At 38.5% G+C, this 16,060-nt stretch overlaps 1 protein-coding gene across 3 annotated transcripts in view; it reads right to left on the bottom strand.

Moving 5' to 3' along the window:
- The window catches only part of ZZEF1 (zinc finger ZZ-type and EF-hand domain containing 1), a 79,283-nt gene that overhangs the window by 56,727 nt on the left and 6,496 nt on the right, over window positions 1-16,060 (bottom strand). For all 3 annotated transcript variants that reach the window (XM_050929529.1, XM_050929528.1, XM_050929527.1), the window contains 9 exons: window positions 14,343-14,487; window positions 12,481-12,675; window positions 11,474-11,645; window positions 10,395-10,594; window positions 8,975-9,185; window positions 4,927-5,043; window positions 3,327-3,505; window positions 1,561-1,659; window positions 250-341 (listed from right to left, as the gene is read on the bottom strand). In XM_050929529.1, the coding sequence (XP_050785486.1) occupies window positions 250-341; window positions 1,561-1,659; window positions 3,327-3,505; window positions 4,927-5,043; window positions 8,975-9,185; window positions 10,395-10,594; window positions 11,474-11,645; window positions 12,481-12,675; window positions 14,343-14,487 (1,410 nt within the window). The remainder of the gene's footprint in view (window positions 1-249; window positions 342-1,560; window positions 1,660-3,326; window positions 3,506-4,926; window positions 5,044-8,974; window positions 9,186-10,394; window positions 10,595-11,473; window positions 11,646-12,480; window positions 12,676-14,342; window positions 14,488-16,060) is intronic.

Raw genomic sequence — 16,060 nt, forward strand, 5'->3', positions numbered from 1 at the left:
GAAGGAATGCTCTACAGAGTACACTTGTGGCAGCATTCTGTAACCAGAGGAAATTTGTATTTTTCTTTTCATGCAAGTTTCCTGTGACTCGTGCAAACACAAAACAAAACTCAAACTGCTGTCACTCAAATTTCTTGCAAATTAATCACAAAGCTGTACATTCAAAGGTGAATAACTATCTAAACTCCACCACCAGGAAAAAAGCATTAATACAAGAATCTGCTTGAACAATGCAAACAAGTTCCTTACCTTTATTCTAATTTGTGTCACCTGGAATGAAGATTCAGTTCCCGAAGAAAGAATGATACTTGCTCTGGTCTTTCCAGTCTCAGTAAGAAAACCTAAAGGAACAATGGAAACAGGATGAGGTTTAAAGGATTGTCACCTTAAAATAAATGGATACAGAATTATAATGAGAGGAGTAAAACAAAACCCAGCGCTCTGTTCTACAGCAAAGATTCAGCCAGTGAATGAGACTTGAGAGTCCAAATGAAATAACAAATTATAATGCTGGCATTAGTAATTCTACTTATAAAAGATGATGCTGTATAAAAAGGCACAAATTCAACACACTGTTGTGTTAGTATATCCTTCCTCAGGACCGAATCTTCACAGTCACAGTCTCTCCTGGGACTGCGCTATCAGTAACAGGAAATAATTCCTACAACTGCAAAGTTTTAGTGAAAAGTCACTCCCACCGAATGTTATTGGGACCATTGAATGACAGTGTTTACTTATCTAAATGACAGCTTTTCCGAAAGCCAGAATAACACTGTCAAGACCATTCTACCTCCTCTTAAATGAAAGAAAAACCTCAGAAGAACATGAGCTATAAATCCCTCCTTTTGTTACAATATCCTGAAGTTTAAACGGTGGCATCAAGGGCAAAATGCCAGGGCAATGTTACTTCAGCTAGAGGCTGAAGAAATGGAAGAAATAGAACTTTTCAATGCAAACACCCCAAACTTTGACTGCAAACAGCCCCAAGAAAGACAAACTGATTTCCAATGTATATGCCACCTCTACAGTGCACAATTTACATGCCCCCAAGTATGTTGTGTGCTAAGCATCTCAAACAACGTTCCAGAGAAGTACACATTGGCTCTGCAAGTCAAAGCATTATTTACTGCCTCGTTTACACTGTTATTTCTGATTTTTAAGAACATTTTGACTAAGATAGACATCAACAATTAAAGGATTGTTGACTCTTGAAACCAAGTACTCAGCCACCCAAGGATAGTCTATATGATTTTCTCTTCCATCTCTCCATCAGTGTTTGGGAAGCCCCTACTGATTCAGAACAAAATGCTGCTCTGCTATGAAGCTTTTCACACCAGCCTGCTATTCACTTTCAGGCAATGAACCAAATAAGCTGGCCTAAGATACCTAACTTGTTTTAGGGGAAGGAACACTTCCTAAGAGAAATTCCCTGTGAATGAGAATTAAAATTTAGAAGCACTGTGTCTACTCTAGTTCCTTTTTTCTAACTGTCAATCAGTGTGAAAATGTACAGATCTGAACCACTACAAGAAACCATAAAGAAAAGGACTATACACTTACCATCCCCTGTCCATGGCTGAATAAGGAGATTTTCAGGCCCTGATTTATCTTCCTTTCCTTTCACATCACATGCCTGAAGGGTTAGCTGTAGCGGTTTTCCTGAACAAGCAAATCAACATGTTTATCAGAGCTATAAAACAAACAATACAGAGCTTGTTTGTCAATGGCATTCTAAATTCATTATGCAGAGAGAAGGTAAAAAAATTAAGAAAAAATAAATAAATAATCACACCACCACAGGATCTTTTTACCTTATACAAAGGAAACAAATGCAAAATCCATATTATTGCAACATAATAGATGAAATTTTAAGTGTACAAAGACAAAAAATTAAGAATTGTTACAGCTGGAGGACTGTCAAAACACACATTTTTGAAATAAAGTTTTCATAGCACATGAAATAACACTAAATATCACTTTTATTGTATGAGGAGCCAGAGATACAGATGCTGTGGGAAACAGAAGTGACTTTCCACACTTCTGAACATAATGTTGTAGTAACTATTTTATACATGAACATGTTTACATTTGTCACACACCAGAACCAGCAGCGGAGTCTGGTGAAAGTATTTCTCTACATTAGGTTCACAGCTGCATGCCTGCTAAGAATATCCAGTAATTCAGGACTGGAGACAAGTGGTTAAAGTTATACCATTAACCTGAGATGGTCAATTTTAAAAAACTGATTAAAAATAATTTTTGGTACTATATATCTGTTGCTAAGTCTGTATGCTAACTGCGGTTTGCAATCACATTTTCCTATTTTAAAATGTTTTTCTTTCTATGTTGAGTGAAAATCCAAACAAACAAAAGGGAAACTGACTACACAGAAGGAAATGGTGATACTGATCACACACAAAATACTGTTAAATGAGCCATGTATACAAACTGAAAACTCCAAAAACAAACAAAAAATCCCCAAACAATAAAACCCCCTCACTTTCAATCATATTGACCTTATTTGTAACTACAGAGGTTAAAACACATCTGACAGAAGTAAAGCTTAAGTTGATACCCCCGGAAAAACATTTTACTGCCTTACACTAGACCAGGTTCATGTTTAAACCTACAACAAACATCTAGGTAAGTTTATTTACTGAAAACGAAAACAAAAGAATTGTACTTAGGTCTGAGTTACACTACATGATTCAGTATCAGAGAGGTAACCGTGTTAGTCTGAATCTGTAAAAGCAAAGAATCCTGTGGCACCTTATAGACTAACAGACGTTTTGGAGCATGAGCTTTCGTGGGTGAATACCCACTTCGTCAGATGCATGTGATTCAGCTATGACAAAAACCTTAACAAATTATAAATAAATTTCATTCTACTCTCAGTAAAACTGGACAGAGAAAAAAAATTCAGGAACTTGTAGGAAGATAAAGACTAGTACCACTAGATAAACTTAACAGAGATGCAAACACCTTTATCATCTTACTACTGAGACAACTGCCTATGCATTTCTTGAGCGCAGGATTACAGACTTCCTTCTCCAAGGTGACATAACCTTTGTTTCTTGGAAGGATCACAAGGATATCAAATTCGAGTGCTAGCACTGCTCTGATGCAAGAACTGTTTTAGGAGATATACCTTTCTTTTCAGCTTATTCATTAAAATAAAATCCTTTTATGCCCTGATTAAAAGATCAAACAACCAGTTTACACACAGACAATTTGGAAAGCTGTCTATGATGGATCTCTCTTGCATGCGAATGTACACACTTTCACTCTCTCTCTGTAGCATTTAAAGATGTCCCTGAAATATTTACCATATTTATAAAGCAGGTTTTGTCTAACAGTTGCCATGGAAGAGATGAGTGAAGAAGCCTTGTATAGTGTGTCCAGATGATCAGTGATAGTACAAAGTGAACTTATCACTTTAGCAACACTCCCTCTGGCTAGGGCAAAAGCCAACAATATAAGTTCAACCTCTGGAGTGGCATAACAACTAGGAGATAAAAAGACCATGCATAAATATACATAAAGGAAACCTGCAATTTCATAATCAAGTACATGAAACAGTATATCAATTATTTCAATTAATACCAGTGACTTATAATGTGGCCTATTTATATAGACATTTAAGCCATCTGTTTATAACAACTTGATAGCTAGTTGTCCTGTTCCAGTTGCCGAAATCAACACTGGATGAATCATCCACTCTTTTATACAGAATCACTGAAAATGTTTTATCTAGTTAAAAACTAAGAGATAAAAAAGGTTATTTCGCTTTATCACAGGAATTCAGTATTTGAGTTTTTGTTATAAAGTTCTTTTAAGAGTACATTCTTAGTAGTACACTCTATTTCAGTCTAGAGCCTCCATCTGGCACCCTTATTTCATTCCCTTACATTTGCTCTCTTTATTTCTTCCAAAATTTCACTCTACTTTCTGTACACCCACATAGCTAGGAGGACACAAAAACATTCACGTCCCAATAACTTAGTTCAGGCAGACCCGATAGCCTGAAGTTTTGTTATACTATGTCTCTAAGTACACTTGTGTGGGAAATGTGCTTATACCTAACACTTGAGGTTTTTTATGTAAATAAATTTAATGTTTGCAATATATTAGGTCCTTTTCTTTATAACTTAAGACCTGGTTGACTAGTACCAGATCACATGTTTTCCTGAACAAGCAAATCAACATACCTGGCAAAATGTGTTTAGTTCCTTTTTGCCACTGTATAAAAATCTATTCATCACCAGAAAACATTTCTAATCAAGTATAATTTATAAAAAAAAAAAGTAGATTAAACGAAAGGAAGCCAGTGGCAAAACTTCAATTGATTTCAGTGGGAGCAGGACAGGGCCAATCATGTTGGTCTACATACCAAAGTAATTCCTTAAAAAACTATTAATGATGGCAATATACTTCCTTATTACAACAGCAGTTAAGGTTAAAAAAAATAAAAATAAAAAAAAAAAGAAAAGCAAAAGAAAAAGAAAAAAATAGGCTGAAAGATGGTACCTCATGACTGCTTTTGAGACCAGATTTTCACTATTTCTAACACTCACATTTTGAATTAATCACTTAGAATTTATTCTCAGTAGAAGAAAGGAGAAAAATGTTATTAACTCCTTCAAAGGTCCATAAACAGTTTTCACTGCAGAACTAATGTCACACCAAGTTAACATTAAATATACCTCAACCCTATGCCAAAGATGGAGGAATGAGCTTTTTGCTTCTAGGTCAGCTCAATGCTCAAACTGAGGAGCCGAGGAACCATTTTTTCATATTTATCTTTGAGTTTGTCAATGTAGGAACAAACAAGAACAAAAGAGGAATATGACAAATGGAATCTATTTTTGCAGTACCCATTTACTCTATATCATTTTCTTACCATGCAAGTATGCTAATGAGATTTACCTGGTTATTCTTATGAGAAAACTATCTACTTCCTCCAAAACATTGGGAGATAAGAAGCTTGAGAAGTCTGTAGAACCCAACGTCAGGGATAGTGGTGGCATGTGTTGCAATGCCTTCCTACAAAAGGAAAAGAGCAAGACATTAGAAATAAACTCAAGTCAGACAGAACTGAAGAGACAGAAGATTCGAAAAAGGAAGAGCCACTCAATCTTTATGCTTATGTGGCTGGATCTCCGTGTTTTGGGTGATGCTCTCTATTGTGTGGGGTGCATTATTAATGTTCTTCCTGCATTAGAAATGCAAAGCATTTGGCTTCTAGATGGAGAAAGCAGGGCATAGATTTTTTTAAAATTAAAGAGGCTGTGCAAGTATCAGACAAACCTCAGCCCTGCAATTGGAAGCATGCAGACTCTAGTTTATTGAGCTAGAGCACAACAAAACCCTTTGATGAAAAATCCTATGAACTCCTACCTAAAAAGAACACCAAGTAATTCCATGTTTGACACATTTTAAAACAAAAAGCAGCAGTCCCTTATTAAAAACTAATGATGTGCACACATTCATTTAAATGCAAAAATAGCTTCTCTTTCAAAACAACAATACAAAGAAAACCTTTCAAAACTTTAATAAAATCTATTTATTTGCTTCCATAAGTCAAACTCACATACCAGTGAGGGTATTTTTTCTGCTTACTCACTAGTTCCACATAAAAGGAGCACTTTCTGGTCTAGGCCCAAATGAATTCGTATGGCAGAGTTATAAGACCCTGAAAATTGGAAGTTTAGAAAGGACAGGCTGCCAGAGTCTTAATTATTAATACTATCCTAAAAGCTCTCAATACTTAGGGTTTGTCTACACTATCCAAACTATACTGGCGTAGCTATGTTATCCTAATTAGTAGGGCATAACCCTGTAGTGTAGACTTAATCCTTCCATCAGAGAAGGCTATTTTCCTGTTGGTATAAGAACACCACTTCCCTGAATGACAGTAACTACGCTGATGAAAGCATAGCTGTATGTAAACGGGAGGTTAGGTCGGCATAGCTACTTGGGTCAGGGTTGAGGTTTTTCACATCTCTGACCTAAGCTGCTACGTTGACAACTTCTAAATGTAGAATAGGCCTTAGTTTCATGATCATTTTATTTTTTATATAGAATTATTTTCTGACTGTACATTGTCTAGCTCAGGGTTTAGGCTACACAGAAAAGCCGTTTTGTACAAAACACTTCACAGGGTGTCATTTTATGAATATCTAGAAGGTAATAAAATGCAAGGCTCCAATCCTGGAAAATGTTTTGCACCTGAAGAACTTCTTCAATGGAATTGCTGACATGCATAAAGTTACTCAAACGTATACCAGAGTTTTCAAAGTCTGTGTATAGGATAAACTATGCAAATTAGAGGTAAAGTTTTCAAGGATTTTGTCATGTGATGTAGTGGTGTTTTTAAAACCCACATGGAGACAGAATGCCATAAAGCTGTTGTGGTTGTGTTATGATTTTAGTAAGATTTCAAACCCTGAAGTCATAGAGCACATGATAGTTTGGCAGTTAGTCAAGGAAACATTACTCTGCCAAACAACCAGTCACCACAAAAGGAATGTCTGCACTGAAATACTGTATATACCCTAACACAGCCCAGAAATATTCTGCATAATATTAATGGAAATAAACCTTCTTTGGGAGGTAGGAATTTTGAAGAGAAACAAAAATGAAAATCTTCCAGAAAAATCAAGGTTGGAGACGCCACCACACTGACCAGAAGGAACAAGGCAGCTACAGGAGATTTTTGCCTATCATATACCTGGCAAAATGTGTTTAGTTCCTTTTTGCCACTGTATAAAAATCTATTCATCAACATGGGAGAAGTTTAATACTTTACTTTGCTATGTTGCCTCCTTGATATGAGAGCAGGGATGGAGGGGCTGCTTACCACTAACTGCAGTATTTCAGGAGGTCTTCTCCACATATTTTCACTCATGGGATCAAGGCATCTACGTAAATGCCTTGTTCCCACGTGTGCCAACAAACAGAGGCCCTGGAAGGAGAGTGACAGTCCTAAATAGAAACCTAAACATCTAGACACTTACATATCAAGGCAGATGCTGTCTATCCATGAAAATGGCTTAACTGCAGACTGCTCATTGCATACACCACATGGGACACAATGCCTTTTTAGTGCCAGAAATATCTGGATAGGTTCAAAAAACATTCAAGATTTTTAATGGCTATTGGGATAGTAAAGGCATAAAAATTTGGAAGTCTTCTCTCCCATGAAAGGAGATGCTTTAACAAACTATTAAAATCTTATATAGGGATTGGCTATTTTCAGAGTAATTAATATATCAATATGCACTGGGTATTAGGGAAACAAAGAATATAAGAAAGAAAAAGAATATATTTGTCGAATTAAGCAGACTACATTAACACAGTTAAAAGCTACAAAAATATCTGAATTGATGTGAAGTAACCACTATGTGCTCTTTGAAACTACGATAGAACCTCAGAGTTACAAATACAAAAGTAACAAACTGTCCAGCCAACCACACCCCTCATCTGGAACCGGAAGTATGCAACCAGACAGCAGCAGAGACACACAAAAAAAGCAAATACAGTACATTTAACACATTACTGTACTGTATAAACACATAAAAATAAGTTTAACAAAAGTTTTGACAAGGTAAGGAAACTGTTTCTGTGCTTGTTTCACTTAAATGAAGATGGTTAAACGCAGCGTTTTTTGTCTGCATAGCAAAGCTTCAAAGCTATATCAAGTCAATGTTCAGTTGTAAACTTTTGAAAGAACCACCATAACATTTTGTTCAGAGTTACGAACAACCTCCATCCCCGAAGTGATCCTAATTCTGACTTTTTACTTTACTTTTTGAGCTAACGTGTCAGGGAATAATTATTAGCTTGAGTGGGCTGAAAGGACACTATCAGGAACGACAGTCCAAATATCTCAACTCGTCTATACTACAAATTACAATTCAATGAAGAACATCCCTGGGATTTTAACTGTATTGTTTTACTTTAGGAACTACCCCATTCCTGAGAAATTACAACTGTGCTGGCTTGAAAGCAGACTTTTACTTGCAAATGCAATTCCCAAAGCTGTGCTGGCATTAATTGCTGGTGCATAGACAAACATTTTGGCATGATAAGGCTCTACATGAGTGGCTATTAAAAAAACAACTAAATTAAATTAAGCTCCATTCATAAAGAAAATGGAATATAGTCAACATTTGTAAATAGTAAACAATGTTGAAAACAGGAAATTAATTCATTCCAGGCTTCTAAGAGAATACTACAAGTCATGGAAAATTAAAGTTAACTATAGAAGTATCTTGCCAATATCCATTCACCCATTTATTGGTAAAACACGCACGTTATACATCAGGGGTTCTCAGGACAAATTATTCGGTAGCCTCAGAGTGCAGCCACCAACTATTGCTAGTGGCCGCTCTCACATTTTTTCCTGAAATACTTGATTAGCTTTAGGAAAAACAAATAAATATGCACATATATACACCCAAATCCTTTTAATTTATTTATTGCTAGCTAGTAAGTCTGTTGTGAAAACTGACAATAAACATACAAGTATCACTTTTCACAGCAGACTAACTCAGCACAGCAAGCCAGGGGACAAATTAAGCCTTAGATAGGGGGTTGGGGAAGGCAGCAGGGGCCAGGGATGGGGGGGAAGAGCGTTGATGGCTTGGGGAGGCAGCGGAGGGCCAGAACCTGAATCCTCATAGCTGGGCGAGGGAGCCCAAAGCCACGCAGCCAGAACCTGGGGCCCGCCACTGCACAGCCACAGCCCAAGGCTGGAGCCCCAACCCTGAGCCCCACCACCCCTGGGAAGGTGGGGAATTCACTGTCTAGCTGAGCCTCTGGTGCTGTCCCCCAGATGTCTCCAGAGGAGCACAGGGCCCATCCCCTGCTGGTGGCCCCAGCAATCACGACGGTGCATTTAGGAGCACCAGGGAGGGTGAGGGGCTGCTTCCCCACCTCCAGATCACAGCCCGCAATGAAGTTTGGTACTTACTGAGTATTTTGTAGGATAGTGTGAACAAATGCTGGATTGGTCTCCATGGAAGCTGTTACCAACGAGGTCAGCAAAGACCAATACCAGATAGCTGAAGCATCACACACTGAGATGCCAAGTTTCTTAACTCTTTGATAGCCAACAGCCCTGAGTCCATGGATTCTAGTATCACATCCATCACTAAGGCAACGCTTGATGTTTATCTGTACATCTGTTGGTAAGATCAAACAAGAAAAAAAATAGATAATTTCTTCCAGCCACTACTCATCAGGATAGACGTAAGAGAATCATTAAGTTCAGAAGAAGAACTTCCTAAAGATCTATCTGCATTACAAAAATGTATAACGAAAGAACCAAGTATGAAAGTGATCATGTGTGCATACACTATTGCACATGTGAGCATACATATGCACAGATGGATTTGGAAAATTTAGGCTTCGGAGGACTCACATGACCAACTACCTGAAATAGTAGCTCCTGTAACACAAAAGTGGGGTCACAAATTATGTGACAAAATGAAACAAAATATCCCCCAAAAGTGCATATAATCCATGTATTTTACCAAATATTTTACCAGATAGCTATATCTCAAAGGAAAATTTCTTTGGTAAGGCTCTCTGGCACCTCCATCATATGAGAGTGAAATGCAAATTATTTCAAAACCAGAATACAAGTATTTAAACACGTTTTCTTAGTTCCTTTGCATAGACAATATACTTGCAGAGTTTGTTTTGAGAAAGGAAATCCTTCTGTGGGCACATCAGAAAACTATGAAAAAAAATTTTTTTTTTAATTGAAAAAGCCCATTTGAACAAAACCATTGTTCACCTAAGATATTAAAGCTTCAGAAATTGTCACTGAGGTCTATTCCAAGAAGGCAGGCACAGATCTGTCATGCTTAAGATGACTACTCTGAAACCTAACACTAAATATAGTTTGTAAACAAAAAGTCTAAAATATTTTTGTTACTTTACAAAAGTCATCTCACTCCTGTACTGACATAGGTGTGAGATATAACCCTTGAATTACACTAATTTATTTTTCAGGTATGTTTTTTTAACCAGAAGTGGGATTTTTGCTACATGCTAGCATCTAGCATATTGTGGCACTGCATAAAAAAAGTCACTATAAATGCATTATATAAGTAAATATATATTTCAGCAAGTCCTCATATCTTCCAAGTGAGATGCTGGACCTGCATCCAGAATTATTTCAGTGGTCTACCTTAAACAAAAATTAAAACCAGATGCTATGCAGAAAGATTCTGTAAAGTGGGCTAGGAAATACAATCAAAACTCTTTTGGAATCATGGGCTTAGCCAAAAGCCTCTGTATGAACACCACAAATTTCAGCAAGCTACTCAGTCTTTCACTTTCAGGAAAGCAAAAAAGAAAACACCAATTGTGTCTTTATGACTCACACATCTGACTAATGTTAGCGTTTTCCAACAATGTCACGTAGCCAGTGATATTGCTGGGAATGTGAACATCTCGGACCTCCTGGAGATTGCTGGCATTCCTTCCAACTGCCACCGTAACCTGCTGCGGCATATAACTCTGGTCATTAGCTGCCACTGCAATGGACAGATGTCTCAGAACAACATCTGGTTTCATCTTTAAACTGTAAGATGGAGAGAGAGAAAGACATATATTTTTTCTTTTCTTCTCTTTAGGAGCTAAGGGCTCGACTTTCAGCCTGGCCCGAATTTCAGCCTAGCCTATGCCAACCTCCACTTCTGCAAGCATAAGCAACTGCAGTGGCATTTATCTGTCCAGGTACCTCAATCAGGCATTGTCTAACTACTAATATTTGAGCCCATAAATACAAAAAAGTCAGCTCTGAGAATCAGGACCTGAAACTTTACATCATTCAGCACAATCTTTATTGTGCTATCTTGGCCATTACAGAAGTGTGAAAGCAGAACAGTACTACAATAGGACTGTCAGGTTTAGTTTCCACAGTACACTAGTACCAAATAGAAATTTGGTAACTGACTTACACTACAATTCAATATGAATGTTATATGTTCTTTTAAACTTATCTTTCACTCTATATTAAATGTCCTGTCCATGTTTACAGAAGCAGTGATATATGTTACTTCAAGATTGTGACATAATGGGTCTTCCTTTAAGCACTGTCCAGTACAGGTATGTTAAATGTTCATATTACAGCTCAAAAACTTTTAAGAAATCCCAGAGATGCAAACAAAAAATAAAAAAGCAACAACGCCTCAGCCCATTCCCATATACCCAAAACAAATGGGGAATACATATAAAACCTTAAGGTTTAACTTCATGTCTTTTTAGCCAGTTGAAACCAAAGTGAATGCTTTTCATCTCAATGTAAAGATTAAGATGATGTATCCCATCTCCAAAAATCATATGTTTGCGTCAGACTACCCAAAGGTACAGTTCCGTGACATTAAAATAATCATCTCCTACTGTGAATCCTAAGGACTGACCACCCTAAAATCCAGGTACCTATTACTATGCTACTCACCGTATCCAATGTGAGCGAGCACTCCCATCTGACTGCCAGAAGGATGAGGTTTCTCCATTAGTCATCTTGTCAATGTCAGCAGAGTTGGATGAGGTTTCTATGTGAGTATAGCACTTTGTGACAGTTTTGAGTTTGTCCATTTCTTGGTTCCCATTCAGATCACTAGAGCATTCTGTAAAGACACACAAAAAAGTAGTAAGTCACTGATAAGGACTTTTATAAACAAATACTAGGCACAAAAAGAAATCAAGTATCCCAAAACAGGTAGTATTGAAGGTATAATTCACAGCTTCTGTAAAACATTCTCTGCAAGTGAGTTCCATATTTAAAACAGAAGATAGCAAAGCATCATTACACTTGAGCAGAACACTAAGTGTGCTCCAAGGCTTCATCTTAATCTACCACTCTTGATGTGAAGTATTTCTATATTTTGCCTGGAGTTCTACAGACATTACCTTTTACCATAGTCTTTTACATTGAAAAAAAATGGTCAGAGGATATTATTATTACACATGAGAGCAAATGGTTAAAAAAAGCAAACTAACAAAATGAGGAAAGCCTAGCCAGTCATTCTAGAGAGGGAACAGCGCTCATTGCTTCCCTGCACAAATTCTACTTGATTCTTTTAACTTGGATAAAATAATCAAGTATGGAAGACTAGAAAATTTATAAAGTCTAGATAAAAATTTAACAAGTGAAGAAAGCTTTTTATTTCAAGTGTCCAACACCTATTAACGTAGTGCCAGTCTTACTCAAATTCTAATACAATATGCCACTTGTGTAACCACAGAAAACACATAGCCAATAAGTTAACAGACTTCTTTTCTACATGACCATTTGCTTTAGAAAATGTTCAGATGGAAATGTGTGTCAGTCTCAGAAGTCACTTCCAGCAGAAGTTTATAAAGAGGTTAGGGGGGTTTGTTGTTGCTGTTGTTTTTAATTCCTACTTCAAGCCCTAGTTATGCCAACCATATCATTAGAAAAATTTTAGCAAGTTCACATACCCTTTTCTTTTAGTAGAAGCCTATCTAAAGAATCCTTCAGTACTGAAGACCGCATAGTACAAATATTATTGAAGTAGTCCAACACTGGGTATGGGATGACAGTACTGGAAATGCGGTTTCGATGCAAGAATCTCAGTATCATTGACGCATGAAGACCAAGGTGCTCTTTCGATTCAGAAAATATGTCAATAAAACCTAAAGAGACATAGAAGTTATTTCTGTTTCCTGTATCACCTACCTCACCCTGCAGCAACCAAACATCACCCTCTCTCCTCATCACAATATCTTATCACCGATCAGCTGCATTTAAATCAACTAATGAATCAGCCTGTGGAAGAGTTTTCCACAAGAAATGGTGCAAGCGTAAGACATTTAAAACTTGACTAGGAAAAGCATAAGAACACAAATACGTTTCTGTCACTGCAATGATTTGGATGGGTTGACAAGTGTTATGATTCTAAATTCTCAATTTTGATGTCTCAGGTTAAAAAGTTATTCCGTCAACAGCATGATGACTTTAACAGGGCTCCAGTGCATTTACTTTAATACTGATCTATTAGATTCTAATGCTAACTTGGTAACACTGATTTGACTTGAACAGTGCGCTACATTGGTGGACAGAATCAGACACTCTCACTCTTCTTCGTTAGCCAGCACAAAAAGCTGCTTGTCTAGTCCTATTAATCACATCTACCTCAAGCACTTCTTGAGAAGGATAATTACAACTGTGAAGAAACTTAAGCAACACATCATACTCCATTAAAGCCTTAGGATGCTGAAGTCTGGAAAGTGACAGATGTTTCAAACATCTGAAATTTGGAAGATATGCAGAAGAAACTCCGATATACATTATCCTTCTTACTATCTTTCCTTTACTTCTCTCTCTAATACCTTTACTATATTTACTTTAGGCGTGTACAAACTGAGCTACTATAAGCAGTACGAAAGGCAAACTTACTCATGAGTCATGATTATCTTTGAATTAACTCAGGAAAATAAAACATACAGTAGAACCTCAGAGTTACAAGCCCCAGAGTTCTGAACTGATTAGTCAAGCATACACCTCTTTTAGAACAGGAAGTACGCAATCACACAGCAGCAATGACCCACAAAAAAAGCAAATACAGTACTGTGTTTAACATAAAATAAAAAAGAAAAAGGGAAAGCAGCATTTTTCCTCTGTAAAGTTTCAAAGCTGTATTAAGTCAGTGTTCAATTGTCAACTTTTGAAAGAACAACCATAAAGTTTTGTTCAGAGTTCTGAACATTTCAGAATTACGAACAACTTTCATTCCTGAGGTGTTCGTAAATCTGAGGTTCTACTGTATGCAAATGATGCACATTAATCAGTACTGAAAACAAAAATCAGAGAGTCAATTATAGTAGCTAATGGGTCCTTTCACTGCCTGTTATACAAAGAGGGTTGGGTAGTGAAAGAATGGATGACATGACTGCAGACCTAGACAGATGGAGTGATAGATGAGGATATCTCAATTACCAAGTGCGATGATGGCATTGCCAAGTACATGACATTAGTCAGAAAAATCACTCTGTGATGGCCAAGTTCAATGAGGAACTTATTTTCTATCTGTGATTTCAACTATATAAATCTAAGAAATTTCCCACTCACAATGAGGAAAAAAATGTAAAAATGCAAGCTAGCTTGCTGGTAATTCTGGGAATTCATGAGTCTTCAAAAACTTAACTTCCGTTTCTCATATGAGGAAATGTTAACAGTTTAGGGAGACAGATTTAGGACTAAAACCACTAAATTACGTTGTTTATGGTGATAGCCTCCTGGGCGGGGGTGGAGGAGGGGGCGGGATGGGGAGGACAGTGGTTTCCTCATCCTCTTCTCTCACCTGGAACAAGAGAGCAAGCCTGCAACTGTCTGATCACATGACTAAGTTCCCCTTGAAGATTGGCTCCACTGGAATTCTTGAGGGCCTCCAGCATGTTCTCCACATCCACAGTGCCATCTCCCTCAGCGTCAAACTGTGCAAAGGCCTACATGAAAGATGAAGCAAGACTGGTATTTATTCCAAACAGAAAAAGAATGGCTGTATGTGATATTCTGAACAAAAGAACATTTTAAAAGTATTAAAGAAAAATCAGCATTTCCTGCAAAACTGAATTCACGGCAACAGGAAATGTGACTTTGCTGATTACAGATGCCAGTTAATTCTATGGCATTTATGTGGTTCTCCCACAAAATCAATTAATGAGTTATATCTTAGGGGCATAACAAGCCATCTGCAACAGAGAGTCAGTAGGACCATTTAACATCTCCCAGCAGGATCAACATCTCCTCCTAATAGGGTGGGTTCACAGGAACACTCTGTCAATCTGCTATGACTAAAAGATCAAGCCAGTTCTTTTGAAAGATGTAGAGGATTACCCCAACCTTAACTATAAAGAAGTTAGCCAGGAGACCTACATATTTCAAAGCCAGTCAAAGAAGTCTAGTCTGAGATACACAGGTCTTCAGGTACTTGTCTTATTTTTACAGTGTAGTAAATACAAGAAATCAAATTTACTAGGGGAGGGGATGTTTGTGTATGAATCCCTTGTTTTGTTGTTTGAATATCAAACTTAACATGCCTTTAAAAAATAACAGAGCAGCGGTCACCAACGCATCGATCGTGACTGACTGGTTGATCCTGGAGCCTCTGCCAGTCAATTGTGCTCTCTGCACAGGCTAAAAGCCCGACAGCACCGCATGGCTGAGGCAGGCTGCCTGCCTACCCTACCCCACACTGCTCCCGGAAGCAGTTGGCTTCTGGAACATCTCTGCAGCCCTTGAGAGGAGGGAACCGGCCAACGGGAACTGCGGGGGCAGCATTCGCAGGTGCAGGCAGTTCACAGAGACCTGCTGCCCCCCACCCCGCTAGGGGCCGAAGAAACATGCCAGCAGCCAGCCGCTTCCAGGAGCAGCATGGGGCCAGGGAAGGTAGGCAGCCTGTCTCAGCCCTGCTGCGCTACCAACCAGGAGCCTCCTGTGGTAAGCGCCTCCTGGCTAGAGCCTGCACCTTGCACCCCATCCTGCATCCCAACGCTCTGCTCCAGCCCAGAACCCCCTCCTGCACCCAACTCCCTCCCAGAGCCCACACCCTCTCCTGCATCCCAACACACTGTCCCAGCTCAGAGCCCCCTCCTGCACCCAAACTTCCTTCTAGAGCCAACACCCCTCACCTTCTCCTGAACCCCAACTCTGTCCCAGCCTGCACTCCCTTCCTGCACCCAAACTCCCTCCCTAAGCTTGCACCCTTCACTCCTGCACCCCAACCTCCTGCCCCAGACAATGCACATCTGACAGTTGAGAATGTTACACTGATTTGTCACAATCCCTGAAGGATTTTGGATCTATAAACCAGAAATGATGCTAAATAAAAAAAACTCATGAAATGTCCAGTGGATTCTATGAGATTAGATGCAGTGTGACCATATAACCCCTGAGTCCAAACTCCCTCCCAAAGCCTGGACCCCTCACTCCTGCACCCCAACCTCCTGCTCCTGGCTCAGCCCGGAGTCCCGTCTCACACTCCAAACTCCTCGGCCCCCGCCCAGAGCCTGCACCCCC

The sequence above is a fragment of the Gopherus flavomarginatus genome, chromosome 19, assembly GCF_025201925.1.
Source record: "Gopherus flavomarginatus isolate rGopFla2 chromosome 19, rGopFla2.mat.asm, whole genome shotgun sequence".
Lineage (NCBI taxonomy): Eukaryota > Metazoa > Chordata > Testudines > Testudinidae > Gopherus > Gopherus flavomarginatus.